This window comes from Poecilia reticulata, linkage group LG18 (assembly GCF_000633615.1).
Source record: "Poecilia reticulata strain Guanapo linkage group LG18, Guppy_female_1.0+MT, whole genome shotgun sequence".
Classification (NCBI taxonomy): domain Eukaryota; kingdom Metazoa; phylum Chordata; class Actinopteri; order Cyprinodontiformes; family Poeciliidae; genus Poecilia; species Poecilia reticulata.
Window position 1 is genome coordinate 17,768,917 of NC_024348.1, and position 19,507 is coordinate 17,788,423.

Sequence of the window (19,507 nt, forward strand, 5' to 3'; positions counted from 1 at the left end):
GGTTCGTTTGGGGAGGTGTGAATGCGCGAACAAACTGGTTCGTTTGGGGAGGTGTGAATGCGCGAACAAACTGGTTCGTTTGAGGAGGTGTGAATGCGCGAACAAACTCTGGTTCGTTTGGGGAGGTGTGAATGCACAAACAAACTGGTTCGTTTGGGGAGGTGTGAATGCGCGAACAAACTCCGGTTCGTTTGGGGAGGTGTGAATGCATGAAAAAACTCCAGTTTGTTTGGGGAGGTGTGAATGCATGAAAAAACTCCGGTTCGTTTGAGGAGGTGTGAATGCGCAAACAAACTCTGGTTCATTTGGGGAGGTGTGAATGCACAAACAAACTCTGGTTCGTTTGGGGAGGTGTGAATGCGCAAACAAACTCCGGTTCGTTTGGGGAGGTGTGAATGCGTACACAAACTCTGGTTCGTTTGGGGAGGTGTGAATGCGCAAACAAACTCTGATGCAGATCAAAAAAGTAAACACTGGCCCACCTAAAAACCTAGGTCACGATTCTGTTAAAGTGAACTCTGATGCCGTTTGAATGCATATTTGAATGCCAAATGGACTCTAAAAGTCAGAAGTGGACTATAGCACAGGGCATTCTGGGTAAATACAATTAAAACAAACGTTTGAGTCAAGAACTAGCAGGAGAAATGGCTTGTAGTCTTTTACCACCAAGAAAAGAGAAATCCTACAATCGCTAAAATCTGATGCCATTTAATTTTTGTTTATTTGGTAAAGACCAAAGTTGTGTTCATGTCGTCTTCAGAGGTTTTTGTGTTGTTTCCTTCAGTGGTTCTTGATGCAGCGTCACTACAGGCGAGGAGGGGAACAGGTTGCTCAGTGGGTTTGGTTTATTTAACTCACTGCAGTGTGAATATGAACCGCACCAGATAAAAATCTAACAAATGTTGCAATTTTGGTCCAAATCTACCAGACTGAGGTGTGAAAACAACCTTTTACACGTTATATGCCCTAAAATGATAGATTGACGTTATATGTCGCTGAGAAGACGATGTTCTGGGTTTCTTCTCCTCTAAGCGTTTCTACTGCTGCTGAATGTCTGATAAGCAGAAGACAATGAAGAGGCTGCTTCAGGAGTAATTCACATCACTGAACATTTTCAGTGCGATGGGATAAAAAGAGCTGCACCACTCTAAGTGAAAGATGTCAAAGTAATATCCATCTGTTATTGAAATTCAGTTTTTCTGCAGCAGTAAAAGCCTAAAGTGAGGCTGGTGGAAAAAAATCCAATCCAAATATTTAAAAAATCTACAAGGTTTACTCATCTCCAGTGTCTTCTTGTTTGAATCGCAACGAAGGCTGAGATAAAAACATTAGAGGGGTAAAAAAAACCTGCTAAACGGCTGTTATCAGTGAAGTAAACCCGCTGACTGCGGCGCGGTCAGAGGGAGATTCAGCGCTGCTTTTAAAAGGCTCAGCGATCGCTCCGTCCTGCTGAGCTTAAACCCAGAGACAAAGCGTCACACATCCAGAATCCTCCCAGTCAGGTTGTGTTGCACCTTGATTCAAAATAATGGGAATCTACATCTTAATGCGGTCTCTGAGGCAAGATGAGGAAGACTGTAAAAGGTGTTCATCTGCCTTAATCAAAGCAATTCCACCGTTCAGGACTGGTTTACTAAATGTAATGGGATGGACATCAGTGAGGCTCTCCTGATACATATTCAGCTATTTTCCACTGATGTTAACAGGCTCAGCACTCATTCAAACATTTGTTTTATTCTGACTGCTTTTCCAAAGCTAAAGTGAATTAATGTCATCCTTTTTAGGTGATTCTTATAAGACAATTCATTAATTTAAGACAAATTTAACTCCAAAAATATGATTATGTCTTTAATATCCTAGTTACTGCAGTGAAACTGCCTTCTGACAGTCAGGGAAGTCAAACTCATTTTCATTTTGGGCCAAATAAAGGGCCGGTTGAGCCGGAGTGTATTGATAAAACCTGTTCACAAACTGTTAATATATTAAACAATTCTTAAAGTTCAATAATATTGAACGTCTTTTCAGTCCCTTAAGGGGTTTACAATTATTTTGTGATTATAAAAATCACAGTGTTTGTGGTACTACTTTGGAGATATTTGCGCTTATTTATGTTGGCAAATGCTATTTTTTTATTACTGTGTACAGATCATGGACTATAACAAAGACTGACGCAGCTGTCGAGTTTTAGTAAGAAAGTTTTTGAGAAAAATCTGCAATAAACTCCCAACTATGCACAAAAAGCCGTGTGTGGATTTGTGGATTTTTAGAGAATTTCCACCATACTTCTCAAGAAACTGGAGGGACTGATTGATGTAATTTTGCAGTAAACGGATAAAAATTGCATTGATTTGACCCATTAAATAATATTTAAGCACCCTTTGTATTAGTCTAGAATATAGAGGGCCACATAACAAGCTGCGGCGGGCCAGATTTGGCCCACGGACCTCGAGTTTGACACCTGTGCTCTAAGTGGTGCTTTATGATCTGCTGCCAAAAACAAAATTAAATCTCAAGCATTTTAAGATCTTTTTTTTTTCCCAACATTGAGTCAAGCACTGAAATAAAAAGCCAAACCAACAAAGGTTGTTGCTTCGCTCTCATTTCCCTTAAAGCCTTAGAAACAATAAAAGAGCAATTCCTCTGAGTTTTTTACTGCACATTAAATGTTTCAATCTGGAAACTTGTCCCAAGTGTTCGTGGGTTCGAACCGGAGAAAATGCCCTTTTTTTTTCTCCAAACCTGCTCAAAGCAACCCAAATTTATGTTATAAAAAAAGGAGCTCAAACCTGATGCACACGTTTTCTTTCTGTCCAATTTCAGAGTAATTGCATCTTCTGCTCAGACATGATTGGATTGTTCGTGCCTTGTGAAGTTTCATTGACAAGTGAATTTCTGCGATGACTAAAGGCAGAGGGAAGGTATAATCATTTTCTTTGTGGAAACTCACTGAAAAGACTTTTCTGTTTGTTGGGTTGAAAGAATAAAACTAAAGCAGCTTTTCAATGACAAGATTTTCACAGTTTTGTGTAAAATAACAGAGCTGCACTTAAATCAATGAAGCCTGGAAAAGATCCATTGTTTTCCTAATTTTCTGAAATGTTTTTCTTACTTCCCTGTTTCAATTTTACTTTACTAGAAAAATAATCTGAACAGACTCGGTAGATTGCAGCTCAGATTAATCGACCAGAGGCCAAAACTGGAACAATTTTTGGTTCCAAAAGGTGATCGCTATTTCACAAACTGAAAACTGTATTTTTATGATCATTAAGTGCATAAAAACCAACAACTTTGATTTTTTTTCAAGCTGTAAGTATGTAGCTTGGTGCAGTCTGAGTCTAGTAAAGCAATAAAAGCTTCAGGTTAGATACTGAAGCTTTTCCAAACTATAACAAAAACAAAGAGCTGCAGTTCTTCTTCTGCACATGCAGGTCACTTTGGGACGTAAACCACTCACACAGGACTAAGCATGGTAAATGCAGTGAATATAATCATGATAATTAAATAACAGGTTATTTTAATCATATTTTAATAACAATTGTGATCATTAGTTCTTTTATATTTGAGCAACTCGTGTTTAGGGATGTGACTTTGATGCAAAATATTCATTTTCTGTAGGATTTAAAGCAGCTTCTTCTCCCAAAGGCACTAGAAATAATTGTTTCCTTTCATAAACACGTTTTTGCAATACAAAAATATTAGTATTTGGTAAAAACAAACAAACAAACAAAAAAAGACTATGAGCAGAAATGGGATTTTGGAAGTTTTCCAGTCTGCCTTTAAACGTCTACTTGGTGCTGAATCAGCAACGGTTGAAGGTTTTTAATGATGTTAGCAATTGATTCTGGATACTTTTAGGCCTAATGGCCTCATTGTTGACCAAGCCGTTATTTTATCCCGTTGGAGGACTAAAGGTGGAGCATTTTGTTCAGACCTGCAGTAGTTTGAGTTCATACAGAAAAGTGTGTTTTTATTGACTTTGTTCCATTTCTTTATTAATGTAATGTTTGATCTGTTTAGTACTGTATATCGCTCTGTTTAAATTGCTTTTCAGAAAGGCAGCATTATGTACAATTCCCTTCATCAAAAACTTGTTTGAGAAATCCTTGAATCTCCATGGTAACCACTCAGCTGTTCAAAATGCCTGGGTGGACCAAGAGCCACCTATGAAATGCAGCTCCATGTTTCCAAGCTTCTGCCTCACAGAAACTTAGTGACTCCCCCACTCCACTCCTTCAGACTAGTCAGCAGCAATTAGCAAACACCTGATTGAACTTTGCATCTGCTGAGCTCATTATGCAGGTAAAAACGATGCTAAATGTTAATACAGGAGCGAAGTTGTGATGACTTCCTGAAGGCAAGTTTCAGAAAGCGCAGGAGTTTTTAAAGAGAAAAAACTCCCAATTTAAAGAAGATAAACTACAAAGTCAAACACTTTTAAATCATATGTGACATATGCAGCATTTTTAGAACAACTGAAGGCAACACAGTTACTTAATTGTGCTATGAAATGAGTCTTTGCGGCTGGAAAACACAAGATGTGTTTGAAAAATAAAAAGCATTTTGATTCCTACAGTTGCAATAACCTGATGTAGCAAGAAGTTTTCACAAAGGAGTTTAAATGTTGCAGCAGTAAGTTTTATGTGACTCACCTCCCCAGTTCTCCAGGCTGAACAGGTTGCTGAAGTTGTGGCTGACGAACGGGGAGATCTTTTTGAGGTCGTGAGTGCGAACCCTCGTTGCCAGGAGCGACTGGTGGGCGTCCCTGAACGTGGTGTCCATTAGCAGCAGACCCTGGTGAGCTCGCACCGCCTTGGCGAATCCCTCAGGGCCGTCGCGCAGCAGGACGTCGCGGAAACCCACAGGCGGTTCGCCTGAGAGGGAAACGGAACGAAACAAGTGAAGGACCGAGGTGAACAAGGCAGGAAACAGAAAGAACCATATGTTTACAAACAGGAACTGTTAAATAATTTAATGTTCTAATTATATCTAATAACCTACATAAAGACTAGAGGGAGTGATTTTATAAACCCTTACATGTAAAATCAGAATAAAACACTCAGATTAATTTGAACTGTCTGGGCATATTTAGCTTTACAGAGTATTAAGCTGAGACATGACAGATTGTAATTGAGTATAATAATGATTCTAAGTGTTTCACCCTAAAAATAAACCAACATTGCTACGTTTTTCTCTCCATATTTTAATCAACCATAAGCTTGAGGCACATGACTTACCAGATACACTCAACACCAATTATAACTACATTCAGATTGGTTTCAGTGACTCATGTGATGAAGTGGAGAACAGAAAGTAGCCAAATGTGCTACTATATACGTTCCAGGTGAAAAGGAATTGGTTCCAGTATATACACAGACTTCATGCATCTGTAAATGCTCAATCTTCTACGGTGTGAAACCGGTTTTTACTCTTCGTGCAGAGAAGAGTTGTTGATGAAAATTTCAGCATCATCATCCAAAGCTGTTAGTTAGGCCACTTAACTCTGACCCATGAATCATTGAGGCATAAAAAGACTGAAAACTGTATTTTAGCACTGAGGTTAATCCCATAGAGCAGCAGCTTCCAATCACGGTCTTCAGGATTCACTATCAAAAGTTTCCTGACTTTAATAAATGGTCACGTTATATAGAATACTGAAGGATTATTGCATTAACTGGACTCAGGTGTGCTGGGGAAGGGATATATCTAAAGGACTGCAGATCAAGAGGAGCAAGAGAGAAAACCTCTCCCATAAAGGTGTTAGCAGTGGAGGATCAACATGCTTCTCTCAGGTTCTTTATTTAAATAATTTTGTATGAATTTTAAGGATATGCAGAATATGGTTCGACTTCTCTTAGACTTGCAGATTTCAAACAAGACGGTCCTAATACCAAAACCAGCACTGAAATCCTCAGCGATACACTGTGAGTGCCTAATTCACATTTAGCAGCAAGAAAACAACAACTTAATAAACCAAAAACTGCCAACTTTAGCATTATGATGATGGCATTTACCCCCCAAAATATCCACAGAACGATGTTAATTATTAAGATTAAATAATCTGAAAGCAGTGTAATCTGTTTAACTGTTTTAGATACAAACAGGAAACCAATAAAACGATGCTAATAGTTGTTAGCTAGTCATCATGTAGCCTACAGACATACTGCAATTCTGTCAAACTTGTTACTTTTCTTTTACCATTTGTTTTTTAATGTACCAAATTCTTGAAGAAAATCTATTTCAACGTGTTGGGACATTATCTGAAGCTTATTTAGCCAGACAAAGTCATGCTAACTGCTAATGGATAGCAGTTAGCATTTTGACAAGGTTTAGAGATTCACTAAGTATCAAATCCCTACATATTAGTGAAACTAAATTTATATTTAACCTCTTAGATGCTTATTTATAAACCTAAGAATGTGAAGATGTTTTGTGGGGTATGAGAGCGACACAGATCTAAAATTAGCAAAGTAGCACCTTACATTATCTGTAAGCTAAACTACATATCAGAGTTCATTTCTGTCCAGTGGTGTTCAACACTTTATTTAGCTCTAAAATGATGTAAAAAAAACAAAAAACAAACTTTGTTTTTAACTGCACATCAAGATGGCTGCCCTTTAATTTGAGTCTCTCTTTTCTACCATGTAATTAAATCCTAAGCTGAAGCGTTACCTTCCTAGAATCTGAATTTGGCTTTTTGATGGTGTGCACTATCATCAATCAATTACAGCAGTTAATGAGGTGATATCTGCCTGTTAAGATGTCCTCCACCTGTCTGTCAGGGAAAACAAATTATCTTCACTGTAAATGAGCGTAGCATAGTATATTTATCCACATAAAACATGAGCTTCACACATGAGCTCTGAAGCTCACACACATGCAAACCCATTAAGATCTGTTAAACAAAGATGGTAGCAAACACTACATGTTTCGTAGCCAAAGCTCTGCTTGTCAATTTTGAGTATTTTTAGCTAAACTGCTTTTTGCTACCAGAGTTGTCTGTGACAGAGGGGCAATGACCAGGGACTACAGAGTTTACAATGTTCTCTGAATGTGAAGGTTTCCTGGAAAACAGTCAACATTTCAGTGCTTTTGTCCTCAAACGGAGCCAAGAACAAAAGAAGCAAAAAAGATACAAGTCCCATGTGGAAGCTGCTCTTTCCAACTGACCCACTTACATATAAACACACAGTCTAATTTACTCTGAAAACCTCACACTTCCTTCCTACCCGCTCGCTCCACACGTCATTTTCTCTGCTCCGTCTTTTCAATGTCATTCCATCCCTCCGTCCTTGACATTCCTCACAGGGCTGGAGTCTCCGTCTCCACCCTGCAGATCTGCTAAGGCGACCCGACAGACGGACGCAGGAACCCGCAGCAATTCCTTAGAAGAGTTTAAAAGAACAGCTCATCCTGCCATCTGCTGAACAAAGTGACTGATAAATCCACTTTCCTTTGTGATTTTCTTCATGTTAATTCAATACGGTTTTTTAAAACACAGCCAAATTACAATATATATATATATATATATATATATATATATGCATCTTAAGGCAGTTTAGGAACTGGTCCAATTCACTGGCAGTTCTATAGAATCAAAATTTGATCCAATAGAAATCAATCCAGTTTATTCTTCACCAATAGATCCATTGGCGTAGAAAAGGCACAGGGGATAAGAGAACTACGCTGCTGCCAAAGCACACTGCAACTCTCTCACAAAATGAAGATTTTATTTAATAAAATTTATATTTTAGAAGAAAAAAAATGAAAAACTAAGAGCCCACTGCACTGAAAACCTCCTGGTTATTCCACCAAATGTTGATCTCTGAGTTAAAACATTAATAATGTTTTTAATTTAACATGAACTTGTTTTCTTTGCATTATTTGAGGTCTGGAAGCGCTGCGTCTCTTTCCTTAGATCGTTTCTCATTTTCTGCAGTATTCAGTCAGTAGTTCACAGAATAAAAACACAATGTTTATTTTACTCAAACATACTTATAAAGAGTAAAATCAGAGAAACTGATCATTTTGTAGGGGTCTCTCAATTTTATTTATGATTTAAACGTAAAGACAAAATCTATACAGAGGAAGATATTGTTCCGCAGTTCCACAGTTACATTTGAGTCATAATTTATCGCTGCCAACTAATAAATTTAGCTGCCAGTGTCTGTGCCAGGATCAGACTTTATGCACAGCTGCAAGTCAATAAATTACAAGCGTCATATCGTTCCTTCCCGTCTCCAGAGTCTGAAACTCTGGACTCATGAATTTCAGACCAAATTACTAAATCAAAGCAACAGCCTCGACTTAATTTACTGCCGCTTATTTGGTAAATGAAATCAAGTGGTGTTGGGACACAAACTCTCTTCAGGTAGCTCTGATATTACAGAACAATTAGAGATGATCAAATTTCATCTGGGACGAAAAGTTATTTAAGTTTCAAAAGAAGTCCAACAAATTAAAATTTATTTTTTCACAAATTCCTCAATTTGAGTAAGAATGTGGAGAAAGAAGAAGTTCATTTTAACAGAAAAATATCAAAAGCAAAACTTCCAGAGCAGTTTAGGTTCATTTTAATGAAACGAAACAAACATAGATTTTTTCTATACTTAGCTTTGAATTTAATAGTTTTTGTATTATTATTTTAAATAGATGTAACTGTGTTTTTTTGTTGTTGTCTTGTTACCTTTGTACCCAGATTTAACTTAAATAAATATTAATCTCAGACATTTCTGTACATGGATACATAAAGAAACTATTAGATCTATTTTAGAATAGTGCTGAAAAGTGAATTTATTTCAGTAACTGACAGGAAACATATGTAGATTATTTACACGTCGATGTTTTCTAGCCTTCCTTTCTGTTATAATTTTCTGATTACAACTAAATAACACTCACTGCTTTTAAGATTAGAAAATTACAGTCCTATAAAAAATTTAAAAACATTTAAATACAGAAATATTCACTCAATAAAAAGCATGTTTAACACTTCCTTAAAAAATATTTCCAAAATGTTCCTCTAATCTGACAAATTGAATATATGCAGTGCAATTACTCCAGAATTAAACATTTAAATAGAGCGCAGATATTCATGTCATTAAATCCTAATTTAAAATGAAGAACAGTGCATGGATAAATGCCATTTTCCCTGAAACCTATTTCTGCTCGAGCAGCGGTGGGCTGTGTGTGATGGAGTATTGTTGTTCATTTAAGCCCCTGAAGCCCAGCAGTGACTCACTCACTAGGAAGGTGATAAGTCGGACCTTTTGTGTTTAGGCCTCAAGCAGAAAGTCTAAAGGCTCGCAAGATGGATCACATCCGTCACGACTGATTCCTGCAAATCTTAGAAGAACCGAGCTGCTTCTGACGGTAATTCTCTCTACACCTCAACTCAGAAACATCAGAAACTGACGGATGTTTCAGAAAACTGGTTTTAACTCATTATTCTTTCACACGAATGTGTTCCTTTAGATTTTATACATCTAGGAACGCAAGTAACTTTACAGCTTTAAGATGTGACGGCACTAAATCTGAGCTTTTTACATTATTATTTTTACATTTCTAATTAGTCACAGTGGCTGCACAGTGGTGCAGTTGGTAGAGCTGTTGCCTTGCAGCAAGAAGGTTCTGGGTTCGATTCCCGGCCCTGGTCTTTCTGCATGGAGTTTGCATGTTCTCCCATGCGTGGGTTTTCTCCGGGTACTCCGGTTTCCTCCCACAGTCCAAAAACATGACTGTCAGGTTAATTGCCCTCTCCAAATTGTCCCTAGGTGTGAGTGTGTGTGTGCATGGTTGTGTGTCCTGTGTGTCTCCGTGTTGCCCTGCGACAGACTGGCGACCTGTCCAGGGTGACCCAAGCCTCTCGCCCGGAACGTTAGCTGGAGATGGGCACCAGCACCTCCTGACCCACTAAGGGACAAGGGTGTAAATATGTTCATTTCAACCAGTATTGGCGTTTTCCAGTGAGAAATATTCAACATTCAAACAAATCAAACCAGTCAGGATTTATTCTTCAGCTTTGTTCCCTCTGGCATTTTTTGAAAGCTACAGATTTTGATTATGTGTTGTTTCAACTATTTTGGAAAACCCATATTTCCTGAGTTTGATCACAAACATCATCTAATTAGCTACAAAGTGATTTCGCACATCAAGTCTATTAAATGCTGAAAAAAGTTTTATTTTCCAAATACAGATAATGCTGGTTATTCCAACTAACCCAAAACAGGAAACGTTTAATCTGAAATAGTCAACGAGAAAAAAAAAAACAGGGTGCTATGTCATCTTATATACTTTAAGTAAACGTTAAGTTTGAAGGGTAAGCAGCACATAAAGGACTAAATATTTGGAATAGACCCAATTTAAATTTACCTCCAGATACCAAGGGCTAAATGTGAATCATCATAGCTTTGCTCACCAAACATTCAGGTCAACACCGTCAGTTATGTAGTAATTTTTTCCCCACAGAAAAACAAGCAAAACAGTTTTCCACCTGATAAAACTCGTGTTTCTCTGTTTTTACTGTGGGACTCAAGCATCACCATAAAGCTGCAGGAACACCAAATGAATAAACTTCATCATCTGGATACCAGAAGCATCTCTTGATGACAACAGCAGTAAATACAGATGTTTTTCTTTTTGTTTGTTTTAAAGCGATGTATAGCAAATGGATACAAGAAGTGAACCACATCCATTATGAAAAAAGCAGGATCCGCTCCCTGAGGAAAGCCGGGATGGGAATCGTTGAACGCTGACCGACCATTTCTAGTGAGCTTCCAACGCTCGCATAAGACGCTGAACAGCTAAAAGCTTCTGCAGAGGCAAACAAAAACTTCACTTGAGTTCCCGTGAGAAATCCCGACATTTCCAGTTCATTACAGTTCAGCTTTTAAAACAAACAGCAGACATCGCCAACATGCCTGCATCTCAAAGCTGAGGTCAGGATATGGATCCGTTTCTCCTGTAAGATGCAGCAGAATGGTGATGCGCCCAAAGAGCTAGAGATGGGAATTGATAAGACTTAATCAACTGATTCAATTCCTTATCGATTGTCATGTCAGTTCTCATTGCATTAGGAGATAAACTCTGAGCTCTAATGGTGCGTTCACACCAAGAGCATTACGCACGTCCAAAATACATCTGACGTTTCGCGCATCAGGTTTACATTCAAAATCTATGTGGAGGCTCATCAAAATCGCTTTAGCCGTCGTTTTCCGTTTCCGGTCTATTGGTCAGACGCGTTGGAGACGCTTAACGCCTCAAATGCTCAAAACACTCCAAACGCTTCAAATCGCGCCAAGCTAGACACGAAATGTGCCTCCATATTGACTTTGAATGTAAACCAGATGAGCGAAATGCGTTACGCAACATAAGTCCTCCCCACGAGAGTCAACGGTGTTGCTAAGCAACATATCAAGCACTTTACATTCATATAAATCAGTTTCTTTTGCTTTTCTGTGCAACTGTTAACTGTTTTAGGATGTGGGCAGTATTTCTCCCTTTTACTGTTATTACATTTCTGAACGTGTTGCAACTTTGTGTAATAGATCCATATTTTTCAACGCTTCTGACGCCATCTTGGACATTTTCTCAATCAAAGTGATAGGGGGAGTGTAACAATACATCATCTTGGAAATACGTCACACGTTACTGGAACCAATAAGCAGTATCGTTACGGTGCACATAGACTGGTTTTGTCTTTTACTTGTATCCTCTCTGAAAACTACCACACTAAACAAGCCGGCTAAAGAATAAAAGGTTTGGTGAGCTCTGAAGCTGTCCTGCTGCTAATAGAAACAGGCGAACCCATCAAGAATACAAGTGTCCTTGGTGGAAACGTGGAGGTACATTGATTAATTCTCATTCATGTAATTTCTTTCTGTGTCACCACTCGTGTCTGCATGACACTTCTGTCTCAGCGCAATAAAGAAGAAAAGGGTTCATATGCTCTGGGACTGCAGTGCCTTCGCATACAATGATCTCTATATCTGACAGCATCCCAGAAAACATCAGTAATGGAGTGAATTTATATGTTGCATTAAACAAAATACAACACATAGTGAAAAGAAACAAGTCCCACAAGGTCGCTGTGCATGACAACTGACCCACTTGCACACAAACATCTCGTCTCATTTCCATTGAAAGCCTCTCCGACTCTCACTCCCTCTGTTGCTCTGCGCTCACTTCACTTCATTCCTCACCTGTCTGTCTGCTGCTCCACAAAGCCCAGAGAAAATAAAACACAGACCTCACGCATTCTGGAGCATTTGGAGTGACAATAACTCCTATTGAATTATGTCTCTTTGAATTTGAGCGCATTTTGGTTTTCGTATTTTCCGGACTAAAGAGCGCACAATACTATAAGCTGCAGCTACAGTTAAAAAAAACAAAACTGGAAACGTACATATATAAGTCGTACCGCTGAACTTGCGTGCAGCAGCTCCATTTCCCTCCTGTACTGCCAGATCGATCGCCTTCAACTTAAAAGCCGCATCATATGAGTTTGAAGAAATTTCTCCGTCATGCCTGCTGCTAACATGTGCCGAAAATTAGCACATTCTTCTTTGATTTCCAATTTTGACTTCCAATGATTCACTGCCTGCTAAAGCGCCCCCTGGTGGTTGAAGAAAAATCCACAGAAAAGCCGCACCGGGCTATAAGCAGCATGGTTTAAAGCGTGGGGGAAAAAGCAGCGGCTTATAGTCCAAAAAATACGGTAACTAATGCTTTGCTAAAGTCAGATGCATTGAAATAGTTTAAAATAAGCTACACAGCGGCGCTGTTTTACCAAATATATTAAATAATTCCCCTTAGCTGCTCAAGCGTGACCTGGGGAAAACCTTTGTGGAAGAGAGGAAAAAACAGCTAAAGTGAGTATGAATCAGTAGCTTTAGATGTCAGAAAGCAAAGCCTGAAACAGACTCCTTTTTAAGATTTACCGACAATGTTTGTACTGAAGAAAATAAATAAAAAAAGAAGCACAAAGCCAAGGCAAGTGTTTGAAAACAGCAGAAAAAAAAATCCGGAACTACAAAGGAGCAGATAACCACAAAAATAGGTTAATTCAATCTGCTTCAACACCATCGTAAAAATGGAAACAGTGCATTAAATATCAGTCGAGGAAAGCAGTGCTTCACTTTTATTAGTCAGTTTTTGCCAAAGTTGGCTTCAAGACCTCTGGTGATTAACCTGGAGATGCTCTCCATTAAATAAACCCCGACAATAATTCAAAGGAGGTGTGCAGGAACAACATCTATAAACCTCAAGTCATCAAGCTACAGAGGGAAAGTTTCAGATCACAAATCCTGCTTCGAATGAAATGACCTTTGAGTATTAAGCAAGATCTGTAAGGAAAAGGTAGCACTGAAGTCATCATTCCCAATCTTCTCAAAGGGATAAAGGTGTTTCTTGTAATTTATCCCCGATCTCTTCTATTTTTGAAGGCATGATATATTTTTTTCCCCAAACGTTAATCCAAGCCCAAGGTAAAAGCGAATTTGCAGCTGCGTAGAGGCCGCCTGCTTGCTTAAGGCTTGAATTTAAACAGGGCAGGTTGCAGCGGTAGCACAAAAACTGAAGAAAACATACACAGGATGAAAGTTATGCTGACAGAGACCCGGTTTAACACTTAGTCCAAAATGTTAAAACAGATAAATCAGAAATAGTAAGCCATGGAATTGTCTAACAAAAACTACAAATTAATTCATTGTTTTGCATTTACCATTTATGTTTTTCTGTTGTCCAATTTCATTTATAGGTTTTTTATAAAGTGTAAACAGCAAACAAAGACGAGCTGTGATCAGACAAGACAATATCTGAAACATGGTGGTGGCAGCTTTATGCTGTGGGCGTACGTTTCATCAGCAATGGCATGTAAGCTGGTCAGAGTGGATGGAGCTAAATACAGAACAACAATGGAGGAAAGCACTCGAGATTGGCCTAGTCAAAGTTCAGATCTAAAACCAATTGAAAATCTGTCGCAAAGCTTGAAAATTCATGTTTGCTGAGAAACTATCTGGTCAAAGTTCGAGCTTTTGGCAAAGTCTCTAGACGTGAAAGCTAGAAGAGACGTGCCTCCAAAAATCAAAGTAATTGCAGTGAAAGGCGGTTCTGAAAACTACCAACTCGGTTATGCACTATTTTGTGTTGTTCACATTTAAAAACAACAAAAAACCCCAGAAAGTTATGGTTGTAACGTGATAAACTGTCGACGAAACGTATGAAAGCAATTTCACCGCACATCTCTTGGTGAATTGATCCATCCCAGCTCCACTGGACCATTTTTTCTCCACAGATTAAACGCTGGCGTCTGATTCTCCCATCATAGTCCATTTCTCCTTCCATGTCCCTGTCCTTCCCTCCCTCCACGCCTCTCTAGACAGAGTGTGATAATACAGGCCTAATCCCTCTCTTCTCCCAATCCCTCCGTCAAATGAAAGAAGGGATATAAGCACATTACAAATCTCATTACCAGGCTTTAGGTATGCCTGTGAGCGCCGCCTGTGCTGCATACCGCCGCCTCATCAGCTGCTTACAGTAGGTGAGTGGAGGGTTTGTGCACAACGCTGACGACGTACTGTTTGTTCATACTGTATCCATTACAGCTCGAGTGTCTTTAATTTGCTCCTGTGTGTGTGTGTTTCGTGCAACAAGTGAGACGGGCAATAAATGCTTTAAACACCAGAAATAATCTGCATGTCCAAGATGAGAGGAAAACACCCAGCGGAAACACAAACATGGGAAACGATCCCGTCTCGTCCTTCTGTGCTTCGTTCCACTGAGCGTGTTTTTAGATGTCAGATACAATTAGTCAGCATGCTCGATTATGATGCATGCTGTTCACATTATTTAGTTTTAAGTTCATGATTATGGTGTGTGTAAATGCAGATGTTTGAATTTATTTCAAACTGCAGGACAAAATAAAACCCAACGAATGCTGAAATATCCCAACTCAATGCGACAACGTGGAACTTGAGAGACAAACTTTAGATAAATACTTCTTCATGCTTCTTAAGAGATTTTTTGGAGGATTTCAGCAGTGCTTTGACCCATTCAAAGGATTTCTTTTTGATAAGCCAGTTTAAGTCCAACAAACAACCACAAAGTCTTTTAGACGGAAATTTCATCATCTGTACCGGTCCGCCAGGGTCCTCAAGGACTTGCTGCATGTGCCAACAGCAACAAAAACACTTCTGTTGAGTCATATTGTAAAATAATGAGGGGAGAAAATAACAATAATGCTTGTTTTTAAGAAACAGCCTCAACATCCAGGTGAGAAATCCCAAAGGTCCTTCCTTGCAGTTTCCTGAATATGGACGCCTTTAGAGGCGTAGAGAAAAATGCATCTCTCTCATCTACCAGTCACTCGGTTGGGTACCTGACTTGTAAACTGCAGCAAGCCAAAATAAATAAAGATTGTTTTATTTTAGTCTTTGGAGCTTTAAAACTTAACACACCATGGAATATGTAGCCTTTTGACGTGTTGTCAACCTGCTGAACGAGACGAGGTTGAAGTCTAGACAGTTACCAATCCTAGCAGTGAAACATTTGGTAACCACAAATAAGGATTTTTAAGGAGTTTTAAAAATATAATCCAAACTGTAAACTCATCTTTTTGGTATTTTTTTAATCGTAGTCTTTCATTTATGCAACATCTATAAAATACAACTGCTGTTACATTTAGCGATGCTAATTGGATATTAAAATCCTTCCACTGCAGCAAACAGCCATCTAAAAGCCATTTTCTTTTTTTATGATATAAATGCACACAAACCACTGAAGTGGACACTAATGCATTGTACAACACTGCCAACTACTGGCCATCCACTGCAACTGCAAGAATTGTTTTGTTAAATCCAATATGGCGGCAGTGGGAAACTCAACTCAGAAATATTCCAAGTCCCTCCTTTTACTCTTGCAGGTAAAAACAAATATATTGTGACATAAAATCACCCTTAAGGACTAATTAATACTACTGATGGATTTTCCAAATAACTTTGTATTCGGAGAAATTGACCACCTTGAAAAAAATCCTAGAATTATTTTTGATTTTTACAAAATTTTGTTTCCCACCTTTTTTAGGGCCAGGGGTTATGCCTAAAGAAAATCAAAAATCCTTTGGAAAAACAGACTTAAATGATCATAATTCATGCATGAAAAGATTAATGCCATTAACAGTTAACAAGTAAAAAAAAATGTCAACATAAGTTCTCAACTTCCTTTAATGAAAATGGTAACCTCAGATGTTTACTTTTCTCAACCTTTTTCAATATACTGTATTTTCCGCACTATAAGGTGCACCTTCAATGAATGGCCGATTTTAAAACTTTTTTCATATATAAGGCACACCTCATTATAAGGCACAGAGAATAGACCCTTCAGTTTGGGTTGCCAATTTGCTCCGTACTCTATTATTACGCATCTACATTTTTAAAGAAGTTATCCGAGTGCTTTATATAGTAGCCAGTCATTGTTTCACTCACAATGTTGGTGTTGCAATATTGTGCCCAACTGCTTTCTGGGTAACAGACCAACCGACACGCTGCCGCAGTCTCTGTCTCCCTTCCCCCCCTCTCCCCCCCGGCTTTAAATGTATTATCAAACTTTATTAACAAACCAGCGTTCTGACAACTATCCCAACATGCACCGCGCACTTCTTCTTCTACGGGGGGAAATGAAGTCGGCGGCTGCTTACCGTAGTTGCTGGACGTGTTGTGGCTCAATATTGGTCCATATTTAAGGCGCACCGGATTATAAGGCGCACTGTCGGCTTTTGAGGAAATTGAAGGTTTTTAGGTGCGCCTTATAGTGCGGAAAATACGGTATATGCAACTTCTATCAAACACAAAGCCTGGTTTTGCAATCCTATCGATACAAATAAAGTGTCTCAATACCCCCAATATATGTGGAAATATAGAAAATATCACAGCAGATTGTGTTATGTGGGTGCAATAACACAAATGCAGGCAGCAAATGACCTAAACTCCAAACTATGATTCTGTTTATTTCACCAAATTCAAAATGAAACATTTGGTATTTACTTAAAAGCAATCAAATATAATTTGCTCCCAATACTTTAGATAAAAACAAAATGACTAAATCTACTTCAGTTCAGTTCTTTAATGCATTTCTTTTTACCGATTTCTGCAGCAGGTATTTTTCTTTGTGTTAATATTTATACCAAAGAACACACTCTGGAAGACCTTGCACAAACATTGATTAAACCACTAAAAGAATAGTCAATGCCTCCACAATGAACGTTGCGCAACTGTGACATAATAAAAGATTTCGTGGTTGGCTTTGAGAAAGAGGGAAGAAAACCCTCAGCGCTGCACTCCAGAGTTTTTAAGTAGCTCAAAGAGCGCAGCAAGCTCGCCATCTCTTCCCCTCCAAGATGTCAGCTGTGCAGAGGAGGAAGGAAAGTGGAGAACTTCTGCCTTGGAGAACAAAGAGCTGTGATCACTGCTCAGCGGAGCACTGAGGGCTGAAACCCTTCCCCTCCCAGAGAGCGAGCCGGGCTGTTCAGGAAGGCGCCTCTCCGCCTGCAGCTATCGGACGGCTCGACAAACCCATTTGTCTTTTGGTGGGTGCTTTTCCACCAACGTAGATCTACAAGTGTTTAAATTTTTAGCTCTGGTGGCCTCTGGAGAGCGAAACCCCCTCACTCTCTCTCTTCCAGCACATCTTTCTTTTCTTCAGCAGAGAAAACGTAAATAATTCAACAGGGATGATTCATTGTGAAGCGATTGTTTATGATTCAGTGACACCGTCTTGCGTTGCGGCACATTTTATAAATATATTCCATTAACTATACATCGTCATTAGGGGAGATGTGACCGACGTACCCATGGTGACGGCCGGGACGACCGGGTCGGTGGAAGAGGGCTTCGCCTTGACTGGAATAGGTGTGGTCGGTCCATTAACCATCACATGACCTGGACACCAAAATAAGTGAAACATGTCAAATGCACGGCAACACAAAGCACAGAAACAAACAAATAATGCAAAGTGCACATTACTATTTCTCTTTCCTTTTGTAGGTTAGAAGTATTCAGCACAAATATTGAATTCTCTTACGACCCAAGGCTTGCTGCAAGGCGTTTTATTTATACCATTGATTTGCTTTTGTAAATCAGGTCTTACTTTTTGCTTAGAAAATATGAAAATCTCTCATCTACGAGTCTGAAAAGAAATCATGCCTTTAGCTCTTGAACGTTAATATATTTCACAAATCTGAAGTCACAGAAGCAATCACGAACCGATGGCTTTGTTCCAGATGCACGTCGAGTTATTAACCTTCAATTTGTGCTTACAGAAACCTGCCGTCGCTCTGCTGTTTGACTGCTTGAGCTACAAACACAGCAAGCGCACAATCCCCATCAGGAAGACTGTGATCTCCTGGTTTGATCAGGAGGCGATTATCACACTGACCGAGGTAGTGCAGCAGCTTCTGGGCTCGGTTCTGAGTGGGTTTGAGGTTGAACAGCTCTGGGTTCTCGTCAATGAACTGGGTGTCCACGGTGGAGTGCAGGAACTGGTTGTTGGACAGGACGTTCTGGAGGAACGGGATGTTGGTCTGGAAAAACAAAAGACGACGTTAAGATGGCTTTAAACAGCTGGAACTGATTTCAGTCTCACTCTTGCAGCAGATACTGGCGGAAGATTCACCCACCAAGTAGTTTATGACGTGAATAATTTGTACATTACAAAACAAGCATCTTCTGCAGCAAAAGGAAAACCGGATAATACAAGTTTTACTTTATTCTTGTGAACTTTAAACCATTACCTGGAAGAGTATAAAGGATTTAGAAATATTGGAAGACTGACAGCAAAACTTCTGTCATAGTAAGAAAAGCTAATCTTGCGAATCATGCAAATAAAAATAGTTTAAACCCAAACAAAAATCCCTCTTTAATATGTTTATTTAGCTACTTGCAGACATGAGTGACTGGAAACAAAACACAGCAGCCTGTTCTTTAGCTACATGTGCTAATGATTTAAAAAATATCACCCATTATTAAAAAATTACTATCTACTATATCTATGTACATATATTAACTGAATAAATAAAAGTTCCTGTAGACAATTTAGAAAACGTTGTTTTTGATTTAGTTTCTTTAAAATAATAAGTTTTCACTTCATTCATGTTCCACACATTTTTTTAATAAATGACAATTATAGTAAAAAAAGATTAAATCACATCTTTATTACCTTTACTGCTGAACGTCGACTAAAAACAGGATTTACTAATATTTTACTTTATCTGCTGTTAAAATTAGCAAAGCTGGCTCGATGCTAATTTAACTCGTTAAAAACCATCGTACGCTAATTGAATTTATTGCACTCAAGTATTATATGTCCACTTAGTTTTCACAATTTGTCAAATTCAGACTTAATGTCTGAAAATATGTACATGTACAGGCTGATGCTGTCAGCAATGCTCACTGTGCCAAAAACTAATGAAACTTGGTAGTTTAGAAAACAATTATAATTATCTAAATTTTTATGCAAAAGT

At 38.8% G+C, this 19,507-nt stretch overlaps 1 protein-coding gene across 2 annotated transcripts in view; it reads right to left on the minus strand.

The window, feature by feature from the left end:
- pcxb (pyruvate carboxylase b) overlaps nucleotides 1-19,507 on the minus strand; it is a 391,361-nt gene that overhangs the window by 61,907 nt on the left and 309,947 nt on the right. For both annotated transcript variants that reach the window (XM_008435894.2, XM_008435895.2), the window contains exons 13-15: nucleotides 18,424-18,568; nucleotides 17,838-17,927; nucleotides 4,650-4,871 (exon numbers count right to left, since the gene is read on the minus strand). In XM_008435894.2, the coding sequence (XP_008434116.1) occupies nucleotides 4,650-4,871; nucleotides 17,838-17,927; nucleotides 18,424-18,568 (457 nt within the window). The remainder of the gene's footprint in view (nucleotides 1-4,649; nucleotides 4,872-17,837; nucleotides 17,928-18,423; nucleotides 18,569-19,507) is intronic.